This window comes from Oreochromis niloticus, linkage group LG5, assembly GCF_001858045.2.
Source record: "Oreochromis niloticus isolate F11D_XX linkage group LG5, O_niloticus_UMD_NMBU, whole genome shotgun sequence".
NCBI classification, from domain to species: Eukaryota; Metazoa; Chordata; class Actinopteri; order Cichliformes; family Cichlidae; genus Oreochromis; species Oreochromis niloticus.
In genome coordinates, this window is record NC_031970.2 from 20,131,288 (window position 1) to 20,155,186 (window position 23,899).

Consider the following 23,899-nt stretch of genomic DNA (forward strand, 5'->3'; position numbering starts at 1 on the left):
TTTAACACAGCCTGAAAGCTTCTCTTTGCATAATCAGAATTTGATCCAGAAAGGCAGATAAAAAACTAGACTGTGTAGAAGAGTTGGATCAGAATAGGATTTTATGGCATTTATGTGCACATAGGGCCTGCAGGAAACCAGCCAGCTCAGCCGGAGGAAGTGTCTAACACACATGATCTCCCCGATTGGTTGTTTTTTTTTCTCCACCCAGAGGAAGCAGCTGCCTGTTAGCAAGTGCTACAGCTACAGAAAATGCTGTCTAGCTCAGCACTACTGTACTTCTGCCTAGATCAGGATAGTTACTGTAGGTGCTGTATTGCACCTGTAATCATACCTAATGGTGAGTTCAATTTGTGTTGAATATGACAAACTGAATTCTACATCATTTAAACTAGAATTCTGGAGGCAGAAAAAAATTGCCTGCGTTGAGACATGTGAGTCATATCACTACCCATATCTCATTTTTTGCAGCAGTTCAAATAGTGAATAATTATAACTGAATAATGAAGTGCAGAGAAATGAATTCAGTCCGATCAGGCTTCAGCAATACTGGATGTTATGAGTGGGTTTAAGTTAGAGAGCTTCTTCTTCAACCAGAAATCCCAGCATAATAGTGAGTCACTGCTTTACAATATGTGGGGCAATACTACAGTTGAGGTCCAGTGACTCATAGCTAAATTGTGAAGTGACTAAATTATGTCTTTCTTCCTCCTGTTTATCTAGTAGTATGATACAATTTTGCTGAATCTTGATGTAATACATGCAGGCAGATATCAGACGGCTTTAGAAATGCATTAATAAATACAAGACCTGCATAAAATAGTATGAAATCTTTGCATTTACTGCATTTATCATATGCTGAGATCAGCTTATGTACAGAGTTTTATTAAAAAGGAAACTTGTAGAGTCATTGTTGATAAATATTTTATCAGAATGCTTCACAAACTAGTTAGTGAGTTAAACCCCTGTCTAGTGTATGATATTTGATACATAAGTTTTTGAGACTTCATCATCATCATCATCATCATCATCAGTGGGATTTTTTTTCACCTGAAAAACATAAATAAATTGCACAGCACGTTTAAGCAATAATTTGGAAAAAAATGCCATTAAATGAAAACTCATGTGTGCAAATGGATATTTAGTTATTTTCTTGTCAGAAGGTTCAATAAACACTCCATTCTCAAAAAAATATGTTTTCTGGAAATTATTTCATGTTTCAGGCTTTAGAGGGTTAATGTGACAACTCCTCTTGAATCCACACTGAAGTCTGCTCAGCAGTGATGTGTACTCTGCCACATGTAGTGCTGAGTGTATTGTAAATTATGGAATAATGGAGCAGGAACATCTCTGCTGACAAACTGTTAGTTAAAAGCATTTTCAGACTGCCCTAAGCAGGCTTTTTTTAGCATTACACTTTTTTTTAGAAATTCTTAGAGTGCAAATAATTCTTGGGTGAAGTTGAACTAAAATCTTTATGAAATCCAGATTCACAGTCTGAAAGGCAATTTTCGACCCTAAGCTCTAAGGAAGAAAACCCCCAGTCCAGCCCTCCCAGCTTGTTCTTTGAGGCCCAGACCTCCAAGCGATCCCCAACCCTTAGACAACCTTTCGCTGCCTTCATTTATAATTCATTAAGGTATTATGCAATGACCACGAATCCAAGACAGTTACAATAGTGTGGCAGCTGTCAGAGCACCAGGATGCCAATTACAGTCTATGGCCATGTGCCATCACTAGCACCTCTTTCTGGCTTTCACCTTTTTGTGTGTGTGTATGAAGCAGTAAGTGAACAAGAAATGAAAACAAGAGGCAAAGAGATCAGCAGGAGAAACACGAGGAGATTGGAGGAATGATTTTAATGAGGAGCTCTCCACGTTATGTAATGCAAATATGAAATCATGAGAAAGCAAAAAGGAAAGAGACTCCCAGAAAAGACAAGGGAAGGGAAGATTATAAAATCAGGGGCAGCTGTGATTTACTGAGGATTTCCAGAGTTCATCTCATTTGTCAGATTTATTTCACACACATTTTGTTTATGGGTAAGTGATGGGTAGCAATAAATGCCTATGCGGAGGCATGGGGATACTTAAATCCTTCCTCAATGAGATATTTTACACCATTCACAATTATTCTGTGGTTGAATCATTTTCCACACACAATATTTCCCATTCAGAGCAGGCTGGAGGCTACCCCAGCACGCACTGGATAAAGGACTGCGCCCAGTCTGTCACATAAACAGATCAACACACTCATTCACATTCACACCCATACAAGCATTCTTCAGTTTTTAGTTCATTTTACTTGGATATCTTTAGAGAGTGAAGAGAAATTGGACTAGTGGAGTTTATGGTTCACTAAATCACTGTGGATGACATGAAAACACAGTTACTCACACCCAGTCCTTGCTTTTATAGTTTCTGGTGGTCACTTTATAACAAAGCTAATGGTAATGTTCGCCACACTGCTAGTGATTTATACTTCAGTGGGAAATCTAGAATGTAACCTACTGCCTCTGTGTAAACCCCTCTGAACCATGAACTTAACATAGGCTGTAACTTGACGTGCGCCTCCCTAAAAATGTAAATACACGTCAGGTTGGCACACCGTGGACTCATCCTGTTCACTTCCGACTAATTTTTCACAGCAGTTTTTAAACATATCAGTGAGAGAATAACAACCATCATCTCAGTATAAGGAATAACATCAATATAAGGACACAGATAAGTTGGCAAATTCCTGGAGAGAGTGCTGAAACTATCGGAATGGATGTGAGGGACTTTACAAAGAAGTGGAAAAACTTGAATCAACCATTATAAAGAGTGGGGAAAAAGTCCCAGCATTTTATTGGTTTCTATTGGCCAGCATTATGTATGAAACACCGATGCATCACACAAACAAAAATCATACCAACAACATCGGCCACTTCTACAGGATATATCGTAGGCACTAGAAAGATTCCCAGTGAAAGCCTAAATCAGACCTTAGCTGCACAAGATGCTACCAGTGATTCTGTTTCTATTGTTGTCTTGACATTACGGTCATAAATGAATGCAGTGGATTTTCAGCTTTTCACTTGCTTACATGAAGACTTAGTTGTGTCTGCTTTTGCAGTCAACAACAGCACGTTCATGTGTTTGCCTTTGTGGGTGAAACGGAGTTAAGAAGCTTCCACGCTGAAAGCGAGTGGCAGAGCACCGATTGTTGCAGCAACAGGCAAAATAAAATGGCTGGTTCCAGTTTTAACTTTTCATAACTTTGGGGTGAGAAATTAAAGTGACTACCAATAGGAGCGAATGATACTGCTGATTGACACATGAGGGGGTGGTAAGTAGATTAGAGAATTACCAACACAACTGAAAGCCAGAATGCCCACTAGCAGCAACCTGTCAGCCACGGAGTGATGTGTGATGAGTGAATCACTTTTTATGTGGCTTTAAAGTTCACGGAAGAGAATCTAGTGAGTAATTGGTAATGGTGGTCTGTGAGGCAGCTGCTTATTCTTTCATTCTTTTTTCAGGGGTTTTAGACTTGCTACTAGGAGAGCATGTTGACATAGTGAAGTAGAGGAGGAAGGGAGAAAGAGGCTTGATTGTCAGCAGGACTTTTCTGGCTGCCTGCAAGACTTTTCCTTCTATCAGTTTGTGGCACCAAATCACTCAGTAGCCAGCAAGATAAAAATGCAACCTTCTTTCAGCAGTTGGAGGAAACTGATTATTCAAGAATTTCTATTTTTGTATCCACTGTACCCCATTGTGAAAACAAGATACTGCAGCTCATTGCTATTGCCTTGTTTTTCTGTCTTTTTCAGGTCCAAGAGTGGTTATGTCTAAACTGTCAAATGCAGAGAGCACTGGGGATGGATATGACCACACCACGTTCCAAGAGTCAGCAACAGATTCACTCTCCTTCTCATGCAACCAATCCAGACCCTAAACCTAACGCTTCAGCTCAGCCCGCACCTCAGACACATACACCTCCTCAGACGCAGCCTCCATTGCAGGCCCATCCAGTGCCTGGCCCTACCAAACAGACTGGTCCAGCTGGCGCAGGTCAGCAGCAGGCAAGGCTCCCTCCAGGGGCAGTCCCTCTCCCTGGGATGGCCAAGGCCCCATCCCAGCCTGATTTATCCCGTAGCTCACCCGCCCACCAACCCCAGCACCCCCGCCAGGACCAGACACGCAGTGCAGGAAGCTCCCCTTCACGACAGCCCCCACCTCCAGAGCAAACCTTCGGGAAGTTGTTTGGCTTTGGTGCGTCTCTTCTCAATCAAGCAAGCACTCTGATATCAGAGACTACTCAACCCCAACAGCAGCCCCCTAAACCAGCCCCCAAACCAGGAGGACCTCCTGGTCCAGGACCTGGGGCAGGTAAACCCTCAGGACCTCAGTCTGCGCAACAAGGGCCTCGACCCCCTTCTCAGCAGCAGCAGCAGCATGCTCCCCCGGACTCCTCTAAGGCCAAAGCCTCTTGTCCCCTCTGTAAAACAAATCTCAATATAGGCAACACAGCAGAACAACCCAACTACAACACCTGCACACAATGCCGCTCCCAAGTGTGCAACATGTGTGGATTCAATCCCACTCCACACATAGTCGAGGTAAGATTCTGATTTCCAACACAAAATGGCATGTTTTTGTGAAAAACGCTGAATTGTTGCACATTCGCTACAATGGTTGTTATCAGCTTGATGTTGCCAGGTCATCTTGGTGTGTTCTTGGTGTGAACAACTTTATTTCACTGAGGATGACTGTTTGTACGAATCCAGCATGTGGCTCCAGGGATTGTCAAATAGACAGCAATTGCTGCATTTATTCTATCCTTGAGAATCACCGTGACTCTGATTCTCTTGTTCCTTAGTATTTTTATTTTTAAGAATGACCCACTTTTTCTCACTCTCATTCTTTAACACAGAGCTATGAAGGCATTATTACAAATGATAAATAGCTAACTTGATAAAATTTCTTCATTGATATTTGGAGCTTTCACAGCTTGCACAAACAATATTTTACATAAGCCTGTGAGCTTCTCCTTTTTCTCCTGCCTGTCTCTGTTTCACAGTCGGGACCTGCTTCGTTCGGCTCCGTCAGGGCCTTTCATGTGGTTAGCAGAGTGAAGTCCAGGCTGTGACTCACCTCATCAGTGACTACCCTGGAGAAACGCAGAAATAAATGACCAATCTACAGGAAACAGAAGCTTATTAAATTCAATTTAATGGATAATCTTAGTATTGATTCGTCATATCTCAGGGTCACCTGAGGGTATATTTCTTCTTTAAGTGCCCCCTAGTCCTGTGTCATGCTGGGAGTCTGGTTGGTAAGAACAGGACCTGACAATAGCATTCAGAGCCAGGCAATAACAGAGTTTAATTATGCAAATCAAGTCCAATTGAATGATAGCAGTAATAACAGGCTTGCTGCAGAGCGCTAGCGTTTTATGGGCGAGTCTTGTCTTCACAGGCATCGGGTTGTCACAGGCAGTAGCACAGGCCATTCATAGATTGCTATGGAAACAGAGAGATAATTTGTTTGTCAGCCATCCCTTTCATGCTTGGATGCTGAGATGCTCAGAGTCTGCAAAAACTTTCAGACTGCCGTTGCTCTGCTTTTAGGGGGAACTCAGTTAATAGGTGTGTTGTGTTTCTGCTCTGCAGGCTTAAGCCTGCATCTCAATCCAGCATTCTTTCCAAATCTGTGAACAGGTTTTGTTGTCATTCCTTGTGAGCTGGCAGGTGGGTCGCTCCAGAGTGGGTGAGAACCATTTGGACATGGTGTGAGGCTTTGTACTTTGAATCTTGGTTCCTCAGCTTGATTTCCACAGCTTGTTTGGCACAGATATCCTCCTTCTCATCCTCTCTTAATCTCTCCAAACTTTACTGTTTCTTTGCGCCGACAATGTTGTAACCATTCTTTCTTCTTTTCAAGGATGTGGTAACAAAGCTGTTGGGGTTAGGGATGCTGAAGTGTTGTAATTGTAAAACTTTCAATACGATGCATCAAATACCACTTTTGCACAACATGAAGTTTGAGCCATGTTGATATAGAAGGTAGGCCATGGAGGAGAATTGTCAGCATTATGGAGATGTTTAAACTAAGCAGTGGTAACAAAACTAAAGAAGGTTGCCTTCCCTATGTGCATGAGTCCAACAGACTCCCAGCCTTTACCACATTGAAGAAACTGTCATATGCTAGATTTATTGTCTGTTTGACATGCTGGTGGTTGGATAGATCTGGATATCCTCTTCCCACACAGTTTTTCAATGTCATGACAGTGTTGCTCATTAGCTATAATAATTTTGAGCAAGTTAGTCATTGATGTGATGCACTTTTTATGCATACAGCGACACTATGATTTTATCCATGTGCTGATTTGTGTTTCTTTTTAAAGAAATCAGCTTTATCAGGTTTTAGCTAAACAGGAAATACTCAATTATGAATAGTTTATTGTGTATAGTGTTTGCTGTTTTTTTATGTTATACTAGTTTTTCATTAGGCACATGTGTTTGTGCTTAAGACTGCTTGTTATTGCAAATATCTAATCAGCTAATCACATGGCAGCATCTCAATATACGTAGGCTTGTAGATATTGTCAAGATGACCTTTAAAAAAGTTTAAAAAAGCATTAAAATGGGGAAGCAAGCTGATTTAAGTGACTTTTAAGGTGGCATTGTGGTTGTTGCCTGACAGGCTGGTCTGAATGTTTCAGAAACTGCTGAACTGCTGGAATTTTCCTAAACAACAAACTCAAGGGTTTACAGAGATTGACCTGAAACCGGTAACTCAAATAATCTCTTGTTACAATAAAGGTACGCAGAAGAGCACACAACACAAACTTTGAAGCAGCAGAAGAAGACCTCACTGGCTGTCACTCCTCTGAGCTAAGAACAGGAAATTGTAGTTACAGTTCACACAGCCTCATCAACACTGGACAATAGAAGATTGGAAAAAGGTTGTCTGGTCTTATGTGCCTCGACTTCTGCTTTAACATTTGGCTAGTAGCGTGAGAAATTTGCATAAACCAGCGGTCCCCAATCCCTGGGCCACGGACCGGTACCGGTCTGTGAGTCGTTTGGTACCGGGCCGCGAGAGTTGAGGCTCAGGTGTGAAATTTATGGTTTTCAGGGTTTTCATCGGTTTTTGGTGTTTATCGTTTTTATCGTTAACTTGCTTTCCCTGGGTCTTTTCCATTGGTTATGAATAAATCTTCTTTTTTTTGGTACCGGTAATGGTTTTATTTTGTTGTTTTTATCCTTAAAGGCCGGTCCATGAAAATATTGTTGGAAATTAACTGGTCCGTGGCGCAAAAAAGGTTGGAGACCGCTGGCATAAACAACATGAAAGCGTGGCTCCATCTTGCTTTGTACTGTATCAGTGACTCAGGATGAATTTGCAGCAACTGTGATGGCTAAAGTCAACATGGACCAAAGTCTCTAAGCAATGTTCCCGTTACCTTGTTGAATCCATGCCACACAGAATTTAGGCAAGTCTGATTGTAAAACATTGTTCAGCCTGGTATTAGCATGTTAAAAAACATAATTACCAGAATTATATTTCCGTGCTTTTGTTTTTTTTATTGTTATTTAATTGCATCATATTTTTTAGAGGAGCAGTTGGTTTTTACTGATACAGTTATCTGAAGATGTCTGTTTTTCCTGCTACAGTTGTACAGAGAACTTAGAATAAACAGTCCCTACAGTGTTGACAGCTCAGAAGATAATTACATTAACTGAAAGCGGGACACATGTAGAGAAAACACAAATAAAGTACAGTGTCTAGAAATTGGCAAACAGAGGAAACGCAGAGAGAAAATTTACCTAAATTCATTGGAACTATAAAACTCTTGAATTATTCGTTTCAGCCGCTTGCCTACGTCATGCCAAACCATCTCCGGTAACAGATTGTCACATCTATCAAAGGCATATTCTCTTGCAAGGAGAAAAAAAAAAATCTAGCCTGTGGAAATCAGAAAACGCTGGAAGCATTCAGGAAGAAAAAAATATTTTCCGTCACATTATTAGTGACACAATGCATAATTCATCCAGAGCGAATTAGGCTGAGCTGCATTATATAAAAAAATAGCGAGCCCCTTTTTAATCTGCGATGAGACGATGATTGCCAGTGTCTATGCGAGAACGTGTGGAAGAATGGAGGAGGAGGAGGAGGAGAGGAAGGAAAGAGGTGAAAGATTGAGGAGGAGGAGGAATGTGAGAATCAGTGATAATTAGTGAGAGGAAGCCAACTGTTTGTTACATTGCGGAATATTTCACATCAATTAGTGTTGAAAGTCATGTGTGGCTCTGAGTAAATAAGATGTCCTTGTTTTGGGACGTTTTCTCCCCCTTTATTGCTTCTGAAGGAGATTAAAACAAACCCCCGTGTCATTGTCATCTCCCCAGAGTTTGGCTGTAAATAGAACATAGAATATTTTCACTGGAGTGTCTGCTGCTCAGTCTGTTTCACAGTACACTGGATTTCAGTCCTTACTCCTGAATAACTCTGTGCTTCTGTCTCTCCTCCTGCTATCACAGTCTACTAGTGAGGCAGACACGGCAGAGTGGATGCCATGCTTTAGATCTTTCATGACTCGAAATACAGGTAGAGGCGTGACTGACATAAGAAATTACCTCTGACTTCACAGCATTCTCGCTTCAACATTACTTTTTCAAAAAAAAAACATGATTTCATTGTGTTTTTACCCCATATGCCTATTTTTTCCCCCCGTCCCCATGGTTGGTTAGGTGTTCTCATTCAACCCTGTTTGCTTAAAATTGTTCCCATTGTTTATAATGTGAAAGAGGCCCAGAGTGGATATTTAGTCAAAAAGGAGCAAATTTCTCACAGAACTGTAGAAAAGTGTAGAGAAACAGAAAACATAGCTCATCAATAATTCAGTGAAGGAGAACATTATAAATAGTTCATGCAGTGTGTAGCAGTGAGAGAGCTGTGTTTGATTCCACATGTCACATAAGGTCAGTGTGTGTTGATGCATGTGTGCATGTCTGCGTATTTGTGTCTGAGAGACAAGAATGCATAAATGCGGGTGTCCTGAAACTAGTTATTGTTTCTGGACACGTATTTGGACATTTAGACACAAATATTCACTCCTCTATGAAAGAGTCGTTCCTTCTTTTATACGAACGTGGCTTTTCGGCTGCTGGTTAATACTCTAATTTTCTAGAGTATCGAGGTAGATCAGACAGACTTGTGTTCAATGTAAACACATCCTGGTGATGTGTCACCAAAGTAAAGTTCAGCTGTGGTCTATTTTGGATCTGGTTTCAGTTCACAGTGGTTACTGTTGTCAAAATTAATAAAAAGCTGAAATAAAGTCAGAATTTAATAATCAACTTGTTGACATCAACATATGATATTTACTAGTCCTTTTCCCCCCCAACTGCTTCCCTTAGGGGGTACCACAGTGGATAATGCTTCCATCTCACCCTATCCCTACTATGCTCCTTTGTCAGACCTTCTTGTCATCTATGAATTGTCTCTTTGGTCTTCGTTGTTTCCTCTTCCCTGGCAGGTTCATGTACAACATCCTTTCCCCAGTATATATCAACTAAAATAACATAATACGTATCATAATAATCACTATGACTATATCATACCTGGTATACAGTGTTGGGATCTCAATAAGTAGCACAACTTCCCATCCTCTCCTGTGTCACTGCTGATACCTCAGACAGGCTGGTAACCAGAGAGAGAGACAAGAGGGAGAAAGGAGAAGGTGGCTGGTTCTGCTTTTTCTGCTGGTTTGTTTTCGAAAAGGCTCAAAACCAAATAATAAATAATCAATAATGAAGTGCTAACTCATGTTTGCGTTATCACCAGTAATGCTATAACCTATTTGCTATTAACTTGTACTATTGACCACCTTTTGAAAGCACAAAAATTAAACAGTTTTGGTCCAGCAAAGTTCATCTTTTATGCTAAAGATTTGATTTTTTTGTGACTGTGACTGCCAATGTTTGTATATTCACCTTTAACAAAGTCAGTCTTTGAGGGGCTTGACTTGGTATGTAGATGATTCCTGGAGCACATTTCGAAACACACATATGTGTAATATGTTTTGAGTGTGCACAAAGTTTTGAATACAAGAAGAATTTTTCCTGACACACATGACCTGTTACCATTGTCGTACCCAATTTTAGGACTTTTCAGGTCAGAAGAGTAAAGCTTGTCTAAAGCTTAAGTGAATTACATCACCTTATATTGTGAACTGGTAGAAGCTGCCTAAATTCAGTTTTTTTCTTACATGGGCATTTCCAATATAAATTAAAGTAGAAAGGACACCCCAGATGGCCAGCACAGGTCCTAGAGTATTTACTCCTATAGTATACACTGTTACAGTCTCATTCTTTAATATGCACAGCTGTAGCAAGGCAGTAAAGAGGAAAAGGCAGTCTGTTAACTGCAATACCTGTATGGTAAATTGGTGCCTTTTATGCGCCTTCCACAGAGGATACAATAAACTATGCTGCTCACACATGAAGTGAACTTGCAGAAACAGTTTTAGCTGTTAAAACAGGGCTGTCAGACATGTGACCTGTGGGCCAGATCCAGTCCACCAGAGGAGTGGATCTGGCCCACCAGCAGCCCAAGCAGCATAAATTGTAATCATTAGAAATGGTTTTAATGCACATTTAATGACAGTAGATCGATGTCTCAAGAATGTAGTTTGGAAGTATTTTATTTTTATTTGTGCACTGTTGTGGTTCACTAAAGATCCAGTTAGGCTGTACATGACCCATGACCTGAAATTGGTGAGACACCTGCATTCTACATATGTTTAATAAAAAAGACTTGATTCGACTTGTGTTGCGAGCTTTGCATTAATGAAATTCATATGAGTTACACAAATCATTGGTCTTGTATTCTGGCTTTTCACCACAGGAGCCCAGTGTCCTTGAGTACACATCCTGCATACAGTGAACATATGTAGAACATGTAGTATTTGCGAATGTGTCACCGGACTGCAGGAACACAGTTGCTGCTTTCACACAGAGCGGCAGTGTAGCCGAACACACCATTCTTATTCTCAAACATGTTGGAAGTGTTTTCTGAAGGTTGGCACCAGCCTGTGTCTCCCTTAGGAGTCTCATCCAAAGCCAGATGGCTGGTGGCATCAGGCATCCAAGCCTGCCATGCTGAGCCTGGCTGCTTCCAAAGTGATGATGGTACGCCATCACAGATTCAGACACCCACCCGGCCTCGATCAGCTGCTCGCTGCCTTTTAATATTCTCATATTCCTTTATACTGCAAGTGCTGCGTGCCTAGAATAACCCAGTGCAGATAGGTTCTGGAGGAAGAATTACAATTTTCAGGTCCACATGAATCTTGCACATGTCGTTCACGCCTGCACGTTTCCAGTAGGAGTGAATATGACTTAATTGCAGCCACTGAAACACGATAATGGGGATTACAGCTACATGCAGCGAGGTCTGAATTTACAGTTTTAATTTCTCAATTTGTGAGCTGGCTGTTGAAAATTACAACAGAAAAATATTTGTTTTATGTTTTATGTGGAGTTAGTAAGGACAACCATCAACAGCATTATTATTTTGTAGTTACTGTACACACAAAGGCTAATTTTTTACATTTCATATACTAAACTATGTTACTTAACTACTTTAAAATGCTAGTAGAATCTGGTACTTTCTAGCTCCACAAAGACAGACATGTGTGCTTTTATGGATGCTTACACACGGAGCAAACAGAAATTGCACCTTATTCGTCTGTTCTCCTCAGCTTAAAATGGCCCTTATGCTAAAAGCACATATATATTATGAAATACCTCAATGCTTGCTTGTACCTTATGATACCTTATGATATTTCATTCCTTTCTCATATGTGACTATATGCAGATTAGGGTAGATTTGCCATATACATACAGTAAAATTGTCCTGCTGACACGTCATTCTTCATTGTGATGCTCTGATTGTTTTGTTCTCTTGTCTTATTTTCCACTTCGTGATGGATCTTTGCACGCACCCTCCTACTCTTTGCGTTTCAATGATCTCCTCGTTCCTTTTGCATTCCTCTTCCTCGTGTCTACACGAAGGAGTTGGGAACTGCTTGCTGTTGACACATTGATTGAACTGGCAATTGCTTCTGGTTGAATAGCTCGCAGTTGACATTGCAACATGGGTACTCGGCGCTCTTGATTTAGTCTGTGTTGTATTTATTTAGCCACAACAGAAGGACGGGCATTTTTAAACCTCCGCACATAATAAGAGAGTACTTAAAGGAGCTGATACGGAGGAAAAAAAAGAAACACAGAGATGAATGTGTTCCTGTGTGCATGTTAAGGGGTTGAGTGGGGATTTGGGGTTGGGGTAGGTCGTAGCTAGTTGGGAATACTACTAATCCATGTTGAGGGAGTTTGGTGGCCCCTTTGAGTAAAGAGCTTAACCCCAACACACCATTGTAAGGATCCACCCACACAAATAAGTGCCATCTGAGAATTGTAAGCCTTGTTGGGTGATTAAACTGAGACAATGCCATTTTTTACTTTGTTTGATAACCATGTTCGTATTGAAGAGGCTGTAAGAGGGAAATACCCTGTTCTTAATCACATAAACCCTGCATTTCTAATAAATGGGTACACTCTTAGCTTGAATTATGATCAGTACAGTATACACAGTGATAAAATTCAGTGTGTATGACTGTGCTGTGGATGACTTGAAGATGATGTGGTGTACAGCCATGACTGTTTCCTGTTGAGATTATGTGGCACCCAGCACAGATGGCTCGCTGGTTTGAAGGCTTAAATGCCACTCACTCTCATCCCTGGGAACTATGTGTTTGGAACCAGGCTCTGTGCTCAGAGTTGCGTACTCTTTCCCTGAACTTCTGTATGCAGCAGATCTATGGAGACAACCAGAGGCAAAGCTCCCAGAGCAGCTTTTAGAATTCAAGTCTTTTTGAGGTTTTTGACATTTTATGGCAACATTGTTTTGCCCGATTGTAAAGAAAAGAGCAACAAAAAAGTAGAAAAAGATAAGAGGAAAATGTCTAGCACGAAGCCGACACTGGGACTGCTTTGGTTTCCGCATTATTCTGCTGCATTTCTGCATATTGCAAACGTAAATTTGTCTCCAGATGTCTTTGAGATCAGCTTCAACCTGTAACTTGCTCTGCCTGCACCGGCTGTGGTATCAGTGCTTTTCATGAATAACTACATGAGGAGCACATGGACCATACTGAACTTGAATTACCCCTTCAGACCTTCTGGTTCTATCTTCAAATGCCCTTTCTCTCCTATCTTGTAAGCAAATGTGCTTTGAAGCCTACAAGGGGCCTCGGCACTGGCTTAATCACCTCTTCAAAACTCATCATCTTCAAGGCCTGATGGCTATGCTAACTAGCTTTAGCTATGCTCCAGGGATGTCTGGCAGTGTTGGGTCTATCCTCGCTGTCAGAGCCACAGAGGTGGGCCAGTGCAGTCCTCCCATCTCTGCTACTGGGCCCTCCCGTCTCAACACATCACTTCACACGCCTCATTGGTGCTCCTGCTCTCTCTTCCCCACAGCACCTCAGTCATGCGACTGCTCCCTAATGCTAGCATTAGGAAAGAAGGAGGGGTTAGCTGAATGCGCTCTATGCTTAGAGGCTGCAAATACTAAAAGCCTGGCAACACAAATGTGAGATTATAGGACAGGAATGTGTGGTTGTATGTCAGGGGAACACAAAAACCGAGCCAGGAAGAGGGAGAGCTATAATGAAAGGGAGCGGGAGATTGAGAGACAAAATGAAAGAGATAAAGCTCACTGATCGCTCAGATATTACATTTAACCCCTTGCTAATCTTCTCAGTGCTGCAGCTGTCGGGCAGCTCTGGAAATGACCAGATCAGTTAGTGAGGGTCTGGGCTGCTGCCCTGAACAGCATCCCAACAACAACAAGTATAGCAAAAGCAGCCTGAGGACCTTTAGGCTCTTCTAAACAAATGGTGTTCTTACTGTCTCCATTAATGAAGACATCGGGACTCTGCTGCCGAGGGAGATGGAAGCTGTGTTTTTTTCGATATATTTTTTTTGATATTGTATTTTCTGTTTTGATCGTTGGAGAGTTGATCCCTGTTGAGAGGATGCCACAGAAATGTGCAAAAGACTTGAGCCACCACTTGTGCCTCTATATTTTACCAGGGGATATGGGAAATAGATGCAGAGAAATGTGCAAACATACATGTAAATGCAGTATAAAAAGGGAAAAACAGAGGGCAATGTCGGCAAACTTTCTTGTCATTTCTTTAAGAAGTCATCAGGAACAGTTTTTCAGGTCTCCTGAAGTACATTCAAAGCACGTTGGATGTTGGCTGCCAATCCCACACTGTTTCAATAACAATGAGGTTTGTGCTCTAGGGAGGCTAATTCATGACTGATAGTGTTCCACTGTGTGTTTCTAACCGCGTATGCTTTTATTGCATTGGCAGCGTGTTTTGGCTCATCCTCATGCTGAAAAGTGAAGCCACTGCCAATCAGATGCGTTCGAGATTGTATTTCATGGTGGATCAAAGTTTGACAGATCCCCAAAACCACTGGCTGAAATGCAGACCCAAACCATGACAGAGCCTCCACCGTGTTTTACAGATGGCTGTAGACACTCACTGTTGTACTTCTCTCTTGAGCTCCTCTGTGCATATTGATGATGATTTAAACCAAAAATTCGAAATTTGGATTCATCACAGCATCAGATCTGTTGCTGCTGATTTTCAGTCCAGTTGTTTTCTAAGTTGGCACACCTCAGCCTTTTCTCTGTTTCCCCCATTAACCCTTTAAAATCAAGTATATTATACTTGACGCAAGTTTTTGCGAGCTTTTGAGACTCCTACATCATTAATGTGATTTTTCTTTTTCCCTCTGAAAAAAACAAAATGAATTGCACTGTACATTTTTACAGAATACATTTTTTAAAATGTCTGATGTAGCAAATATGATACAAATTTAAACTCATACGCAAATTTATATATCTTTCTATCACCAGAAGGTTCAATAAACACTCCATTTTCATGGTTTGGACTTTAAAGCGTTATGAATGGCTTCTTGACAGCCACCCTTCCACTGGTAACTGGTGAGGCTTCAGGGAAAGCAATGAATTTAATATACTGTGTTTCATATGGACACATCAGCCTCTTGAATTACTTAAATGTATAATCATGAGAAAGAAGTTTGCAACTTTTTGTTACATAAACTTTCTCCCCAGGACATTTTGTCACATGTGTGAAGTTTAGTATTTTCTTATCTAATCCAACTTATCTTGTTTGAGCCCAGGTTATCTACAGCTAAGGTAAAGCACACATTGTGTCTCATTGTGGACCTTTTCATTAATTGAAATTGTTCATTAAGACTCGTCTATCCTATCTAAATTGTGCCAGATCATATCTATATAGTATGTAGATACACTTCTAATAGCCACATTTCATACTGCCTTGCAGACTCAGTCATTAAACGGATGCATATGAGATGGCTCATCAACCTGCACGTGAGCCTACTGTAGAATTAGCAGACATATTTCTGCTGGACGTGTTCCATTAAAGTTGTCATCTTACTATGTTCCGGTGATAGATTACAGCTTGAGTGACTTGTTTTGAAGTCTTATGTGAGGTACATAAATTTTATTTGCTTGACTGCTAGCTGTGGCTTTCTCCGGCAGGAGTAACAGAAACTCATCTAAAATAAAACAGGACTTAGCAGACAGCCTGATTAACTTGTCCTGGGGACAGACATATGTGACAAGATGAGACGCATGACTAGCGTCGGCTGCCAACCACAGTGTAAAATAGGTTTGCTTGACAGCAGCTTGATTAACATTTTTGGAAAACAGAAATACTGTTAGAGGTGTGACTTTTGTTTTTGTTACCACCTTTATTCTTTATTTGCCTTCGAGGTCTTTTGCAAAATGCGCATCTGACTCTTTAATCTTCATGGCATAACCCATCTTCTGTATGATGCTACCGCAGATAGACTATACGCTTATCAACTAGTACATGCATCTCACTTAATCTCATTTGGCCACACTGCAATTCTGTGTCTTTATTATCTTGCTGACATTAAGTCTGTTTGCTGATTAAATCCTGCAAAGGTTCAGAGCAGTGAGTAAGTCAAGAAATATAGCTGCGCAATCACAGAAGAGGGCAGTGAAGGAAGGTGAAAATAAGACACATCAAAGACTTTATTGTACTGACTGCGTTAGACAGTTTGGCCACAGAGAGTAGTGCATTCACTAAACTAAGCTGAGCTGTATGGCATCGCTGTGGGTGCTTTTAAAGCAAGATTGCAGAGGGATAAATGCTGCAATTCATCTTGAATATTCTCAGGGCAAATTAACAGAGCTGGGCTAAAAGGCTTAACTGTGAAAGGAAAGAAAAAAAGAAAAAAATGAAACAGTCAGATGCCTTTTTTGCCTTCAGAACAGCCTCAGTCATCCTTTGAATGCTGTCTTACAATTCCTCAAGTGTAAGAAGGAGGATATTAGATTGTTCTTGTCCTCTAGGGATGAAAGAGGTGGACTGAAAGAATCTGTCACGATGATTGAGTTATATTTAGCAGGGGTGGAGGCGACAGATTAGCATTATTACTGTACTGGCTTTTTATAGAAATATGTCCTTCCCCCTACCTTATATTACAATGCGTTCAGTTCACACTGTAAGCATGTGGGCATTTTGTTCTTCGGGGTCTGTGCTACAGGAGATTAAATTGAAAACGAAATAATGGGTACTACATTAGAGTTCCACGTTCGGCTTTAATTTGAGAATCCTGCACAGCGGCAAGAGTGTGACAGTTAAAAAATTTATTAAACACTTGGCTGTTAAATAAAAAAAAAATGATCAGAAACAAGAGCTGGATATGTTTCTTTTCTAAAGATGGATAAGTGGAATAAGACAGGAAGAGCTACCACTTTGTGATTGGAGGCAAGTAGGAGATGTACATGTACATGTCACTTGGTCAGGAACTAAAATAAGACTTTGTAATTATAAGCTTGGAGGATTCACCAGGAAATGCATCAGAAAATGTCTGGCAAAAACAACAAAAACAACAAAAGGCCAAGCTGCAGTTCACAAAAAATACCAAACTGTGAAAGGAAGTGCTACAGACTAAAAGAAAAACAATAAAATAAAGAACAAATCAAACCTCTGTGTTATGGTGGAAAATGAGAGTGGGGAGGAAAAAGAACAACTCGTGAACCAGTGAATCCTTCAGTGAGCTGCAGACTAAGTGAGGAGTGAAGAAGGCCCAATGTCTTTGTGTCAGTCAGTAGGGCCAGTTATTACTGCAAAGGACTTTCCATGAAGCATTAAATATGAATAAAAACACTAAAAACAGTACCATGTCTGTACAGGTTTATATCAACCTGAAGATGAATCCGTCCAACAGCATTCTGTACGAGTTTTAAGTGGTGCAGGCTATTTTGGCTGAGCCAGCTGAGTATGAGAGTTTGCAGTGATTCAGGAGAGACACGAGGGAATTTACTCCTTTTTGTAGGTCACCTTATGAAATGAACGCTCCTATTTATTAAACAAGCCAAAGAAAGCAAGACCTGACAATTACTTTGTCCACTAAAAGTTGAAAATGAGGCACATAAGTTCTCAGCAGAAGGCTCAACACATAGTGGACAACTGACTTATCTTAAAAAGGACCAAATAAAAAAGTGTTGTCCTCATGAAGATATAACAAATATTGACCAATCTCAGACAAGCTGGTAAGAAACTAAATGAGAGTATGAGGAGTGTTACTGTTGCAGAATTATTTGTGTGGAGAGCTCTGTAACTGTCTGCGCATAAAAGAATTTGCAGATGTCTTTAGAATACCAAATATAAATTGAGATGATTGAATTGTATATTTGTATGATAATCTGTAAATAATTGATGCATAAATGTGTACATACAGTCAAGTCCGTAATTGGTTGGACAAACACACCACCACCACAAAGACACCCCTTTAATTCGAGGGGTTTTATAGAAGTGTTGAATTAACTATTTAGGAATCACAGCCGTTTTTGTATGCAGTCCCCTATTGTCTGAGGCTCAAAATTAATTGGACAGACTAACATAATTTGAAATTATAATTATTTGTTTTAATACTTGGTGAAAATCATTTGCATTGAATGAAGGCCTGTGTACAAATGCAGTACAAAAGTAGTTAAAAAGTTTTTGTTTAACCATGTTTTTGTTTGTTGTTGATACTTTCATTAATTAAATGTATTCTGTATCTTAACTTATTTTTATTTTTTATGGCACTTATTTATGTTTCTTATTTACATTAAGAACAGGTCATGTTCTTAAGCACTTTGTGACCACTTTAATACACATTAATAAACATAAACATACTAAATATTACTTACTTACTTGAGATGTTGAGAGACCTTTACTTCAGGTGCCATCACTTGTTACTACTTGTTACTAGTAACTGAAACATATGCCGATCTCAGTGGGTTGAGGTTAGCTGACTTGTTTTTGACACTGAAGAATATCTCATTGAGGAACTCTTGGGCTGCTTTTGCAGTGTGCTTTGGGTCATTTTCTGTTTGCACTGTTTAGTCCCGTCTGATCAGTTTGCTGAGTCTGAGCAGAGAGCAGAATTCATCCTGATACTTCTACCAGCAGTCACATCTTCAATTAGCCAGCCATACATGCTATAACATTGCCTCTGAAACTGAAACTGAACTGAAACTGAAACCATGCCATAACATTGCCTCCACCATATTTAACAAACTATGCGATATATCATACTTTTTTCTCCCCATCATCCTGGTACAAATTATTCTTGATTGCTTCTGTCCAAAGAACTGTTTTCAGAATCACTGTAACCAGCGGATTGCACCTTGTTATAAATCCTCTGTATTTCCATTCATGAAGTAGTATCATGATTATAGACTTTGACAATAACACGCCCAGAGTGTTCTTGACTTCATTAGATCTAGTGAAGTTATTTTTCTTAACCATGAAAATAATTCTGCCATCATACTCTTCAGTTGTCTTCTGTCATCTTTCAGGCCTTTTGGTGTTTTTTAACTGGTCAGTACATTCCTGATAGGTTTATTTTGTTTGTTCAGCCTAATGATGATCTCCTCCTATTTACACTTCACAGTGTAAAGCTATAACAGAATCAACTATTAACAAGGCTCGGCTGGCTGTGAAACTCAGTTAAATTAATTCTGAGCCTCTGATAAGAGGAGACATAATGAAAAAAAAAAGGCTAGAATTGTTGAACAGTGCAAACAAACAATGCTAAAATTTTTAAACTCCTTGAATTAAAGCTGTACTTTAATTAAATGCTAATTTTTAAATATAAAATCCACTGTTGTGGCATATGGAAGCAAAACTATACAAATGACATCTTTGTCTGACACGTTATGTACGTTATGTATTACCACCACTTTGCTGGGTTGAGCTACTACTTAACCCAGCAGTGTCTCGCTTAAAATCACTGGGTGGGATCCCTATTGAGTGTTGGTCGTTGGTGGGGGAAGTATTCACTTAACAGTTAAATGTATGATTCATCCCAGTGCAAAAGCACTGTGAATATTTTTACAATTATTAGATCGATTATATTGGAATTGTGCTCTAGCTGCGTTGGAAGATTGCTCTAAATCGTTATCAAAATAACTGACAGCTATCTGTCAATAGACTAAACAATAAATCTGATTTATGTTGATTGTTTTTGTATGAATTGTATTAATCTGTACATATTTTATAAGGGGTTTATATGTTTTATATGAAAAAAGTGTAAAGAACCTAGTCACTAGTGCCATTAGATAAATGTAGTGTAGAAGTAAAAAATGTCTTGGAGAAGTGTAATGCCTAAGTACATTCCACTACTGGTGGTACTATGCAGGCTATAGCTAATGAGACAGGCAGGCAGGCAGAGCAGCACAGAGCTTGACAGCATGAGTCTGAGCTTAGGGCAACCGAAATCCTGTAGTCACAGAAAACTGTCTCCACAAGCACTTACAGATTTGCCACAACAAAAGACGATATAAGATCACATTTAAAAGGACGGCCAATTGAGAGGAGCAAAATCCTTGGACTTTTCAAGCCTTTTTTTCTGAATGCTTAAAGTGATGCTTGAAGAAGTATCTCTTAAACTATAAACACGTACACCTAATACGTTTGCTAACTGTTGTAATTTGGATGCAAATTCTCTGCTTGGCACTCAACTTGTAATTTTATACCGCAGTTTAACAGGAGTGCTGTACATTCAAACAGAGCACTCCACAGGACAAGCAGGTGAGCCCAGGACAATATTCCATGTGATGTGCCTGCAGTTATGGCCTGACCCACAATGCCTAGGTGGGTACAAAAGAAAATGCACTTTTTAAAAAAAACTACACATCAATATTTTATTTTTCACAAAATTTCATTGCCCTGAAACACAGAACGAGCCAAAGCCTCACAGTGTCTTTCACTGATATTCTTGTTAGTGCTCAATCAGTTACTAGTTTGTGGATATTAAATTGACACAAAACATTTTTTAAGAGCAAAAGTTCAAAGAGTCTAGCAATAATTGATTTCTTTTGCATGAGATGCATAGTTCACTTTAATTCAGTTCAATTCAATTTATATAGAACCCGTTCACAAAAGCAGTCGTGTCATTATAAGGTAGAGACCCTATAATAATATAATGCAATTATAATACTTTTCACATTTGAAGTTAGGATTTGTGGTTATTATGTAGGGTTTTGCAGAAATAGCCAGTAGTTTTAAAAGTAGTGTCAAAGCAGTTATGTTTACGAACACGTTGATTGAGATAAAGTTACTGAGTCACAAGTTTTCATATAATTCACTCTCAATGACTAAGACTGAGTACACTAAGGTTTTGAGTAAGAGGCAGATCTGTCTGTCATCAGCAGTGGAATGAAACAAGACTTTATGCTGCAGAATAATGTGGCCCATAAGGAGTACATAGATCCCCTGTTAAAATGACAGCTGCAAAGCAGACATCACCTAACACAACAAACGCGCATGTAATACTAAAGAAAAGCTTATTCACACTCACAAAACCCTGGCAAAAGGGTTGTGGTAACAATCCCCTGCTCACATTTGTGTCTGAAAACATACATTTTGGACACTTTTGTATTTCGAGCTCCCTGCTGAGGCAAAATTTCCTCACCAATCAAATAAGTCCGCATGTGTGCTGGGCAAAAAAAAGCACCTGTTGTTCCTGCTGACATGAATAGAAACAGACAGAATATGTAAATAAAAAGCAGGAAACATGACCTGACCTAGTGCTGCGCAGCTCCTGGAGGGACAGCAGAGACACACATTATTGATTGCAGATGACGCACTATTGTCCTGCAGCAACACACTCTGCTGGAGAGGCCATGAGTCCCCCTCTCATAGAAAGTTATTTCCCATATAGAGTGCCACTGTTTTGGAAAACATTTATCCTGCACTCTTAGCACCTTGGTAATGTGCTTGTTTGTACACTGGTCATGTTATTGTCTAGCTAGTGGTGAAGTTATTAAGCCATTATGGTCTGCTTAAATGCACAATCTATGCAAAAAATAGATATATTGGCTGTATTTACTTTAATTACATTAAGCATGACTCTGCCAGACTAGCCATTTTATGAGTGCTAATTTTTAGTCAGTTATTCTACCAGTGTCCACATTAAAACATTTACTGACAGTAATGGTTGTTGCATGACACTAACGTGAAATCTTGCACATTCATGGTTCACAGGGGACAAATTAGTCGTTTTGACTCATCTGTTTATCCAGTGCTTTTGTGGATAAAAGCATGCCTGCAACTCAATCATATTCCAATCAGTCTGCTGGGGATGACATGCAGGAAATTGTCTGGAGCAGACTCAAGCCCAGGCCCCTGCAGTAGCCTGTTTTCATATGGGCCCCTGCTCTACCAGGTGAACTGTGCATCATCTTAGCTGGTTTTAATGTCAGAGCCAGGTTTCTGGGTAGTGAATTTAATCTTTCAGGGATTTGTTTAGCTGAGTGGGACTTTGCAATAACAGTGGATCTGACAGTCATTTTATAAAAAAGCTTATAAAGTGTATAAAATAAATAAAGTATAACTATCTATTTGTAAGTGTAAATTACATTTCACGTCTACAAATAGAAAACTGCTGGCAAGGCTCTTGCAGTACTTCAAGTATGGACAGTCCTGCTACATCATCTGTCTTACATTGAATATAAGTCTCTTCTTGTATTTTTCTAACTTGAACAGCGTTCAGCATTCACACTCTCAGTATAACCTTTGCCTTTATTCTCAATCTAAAATCAGCTCAGTGACTACCAGGAGTTTGGCCTTGTAATACTGAAACAACAGCATTCATTCATAATGTGAAGACCTGCAAAACTCCTTGTCATTACTATTTAACCATTCCTCTGTGTTGGATGGTATATGACTGACGGCGACTGTACTTGAGTCTTGCTTGCTCAGTAGATGATCCTTCATTTCCTCTCTAATCCACAAGCTTCACCACGTGTCCCCATTGAAGGAGTCCCAGGGGATTGACCTATATACCTGCTGACTCTTACTGACATGTCACAGTCGTGGCACTGCCTGGCACACTGCTGGGACATGTGCTCAGTCACGCTTTCCATTGCACACTTAGTATCTTGACCTGCTGCACATTAGAAATATAATCTAATAGTGCTTTTATAGAAATATAGATAAATTATATATAAAGCACAAACTTTTTCAATATAAGTCTCTGTTATTTGAGTGCATATGTAGCGTGTCTCTGGGTTTATTACACCTTTGCTGGTACTGATCATATGTGTGTCGACATGTCTGGGCACCAAACTGTGTGTAATGTATTTCCCCAGTCAACGTAGGCTCACCCTGTTCACACCTGCTTGGCAGCTCGCCCCTGTGCACGTGTTACTTAATAATTCACACTGACCCTCTGCTCCCATGACCTTCACTTGTTACGAATTAATTATGACCTCCTCCGTCGTATGCCTCATTAATCTCTGCGAGACACAGAACGTGAAGGATTATTATGATGGTTGCTGCCTTTGTTGCTACATAGCGACGCTTTGAATTTCAGTACTCTGTAGTTTCTTTCATGGTTGACGTGGCCACTGCTTTTGTTCTGCTTTGTCACAAATAATTGATATTCAGCCAGTGACCAAGGCAGTTTTGTTGGGGAAAGATGTCAAAGCTGTTGTTGAATTACTTGGAAATAACTAATATGTAACAGACAATAGGCAAAGTTTGACATTTTTAAATAAAACTTTGGTGAGGAGGATTACACACGATGCGTGACTGTGTTTCTGAGAATATTTAATACTAGCTGTCATGCTTCCACTTCCTCACTTCCCTTGCACAACTTAGTATTTTTCTTTTACCATTGCCTCCCCCTTTGCGGTTTTTGTTTTGGCTTGGAAACAGCCACTATAATTCACATCTGCTAAACAATAACAAATGTCAGGCTTTATCCTCTGCTTGTATATTAGCCACGGCGTGCTGTTTAAATATTCAAAAACCAGGAGTTGTGTCAAGGAATGGCCACCTGAAATGGGATAGGATAGGGATATGTCCGGGATAGAGCCTTTCCTTTCATTCTCGTAATGAGCACCTAAAATATGTGTGAGTGCATCTAATGACAGTTGACATTTCTTGCTCACAGCTTGTGTTCTAGTTCCTGGCAGAGAGACCATGTGGGGGACAGACTCCCGCTGGGAACTGGCTGACAGTAAGAGGTGTATACAGAAGTTGTGTAAATTGAACACAGTGCTGCCTGCGCATGTGTTTCTCTTCTTTTTGTCCAGCATATTAAAGTAGATTGATGTGCATGTATAAGTGTGTCAGAAGTAAAGTGGGAAAGGGGCGTGCAGATGTCAGCACCAGTTGTGCAGGGAATCAGAGCCAGGATAAAATTAAAAACCCTGCTGTTAAACACGCAGCCTACTCTAAGTGCAATATTTAGCAG

General features: G+C 40.1%; 1 protein-coding gene across 4 annotated transcripts in view; it reads left to right on the plus strand.

The window, feature by feature from the left end:
* bsnb (bassoon (presynaptic cytomatrix protein) b) overlaps positions 1-23,899 on the plus strand; it is a 78,165-nt gene that overhangs the window by 22,112 nt on the left and 32,154 nt on the right. For all 4 annotated transcript variants that reach the window (XM_019358825.2, XM_025907268.1, XM_025907269.1 and 1 more), the window contains exon 3: positions 3,812-4,600. In XM_019358825.2, coding sequence (XP_019214370.1) covers positions 3,812-4,600 — 789 coding nt within the window. The remainder of the gene's footprint in view (positions 1-3,811; positions 4,601-23,899) is intronic.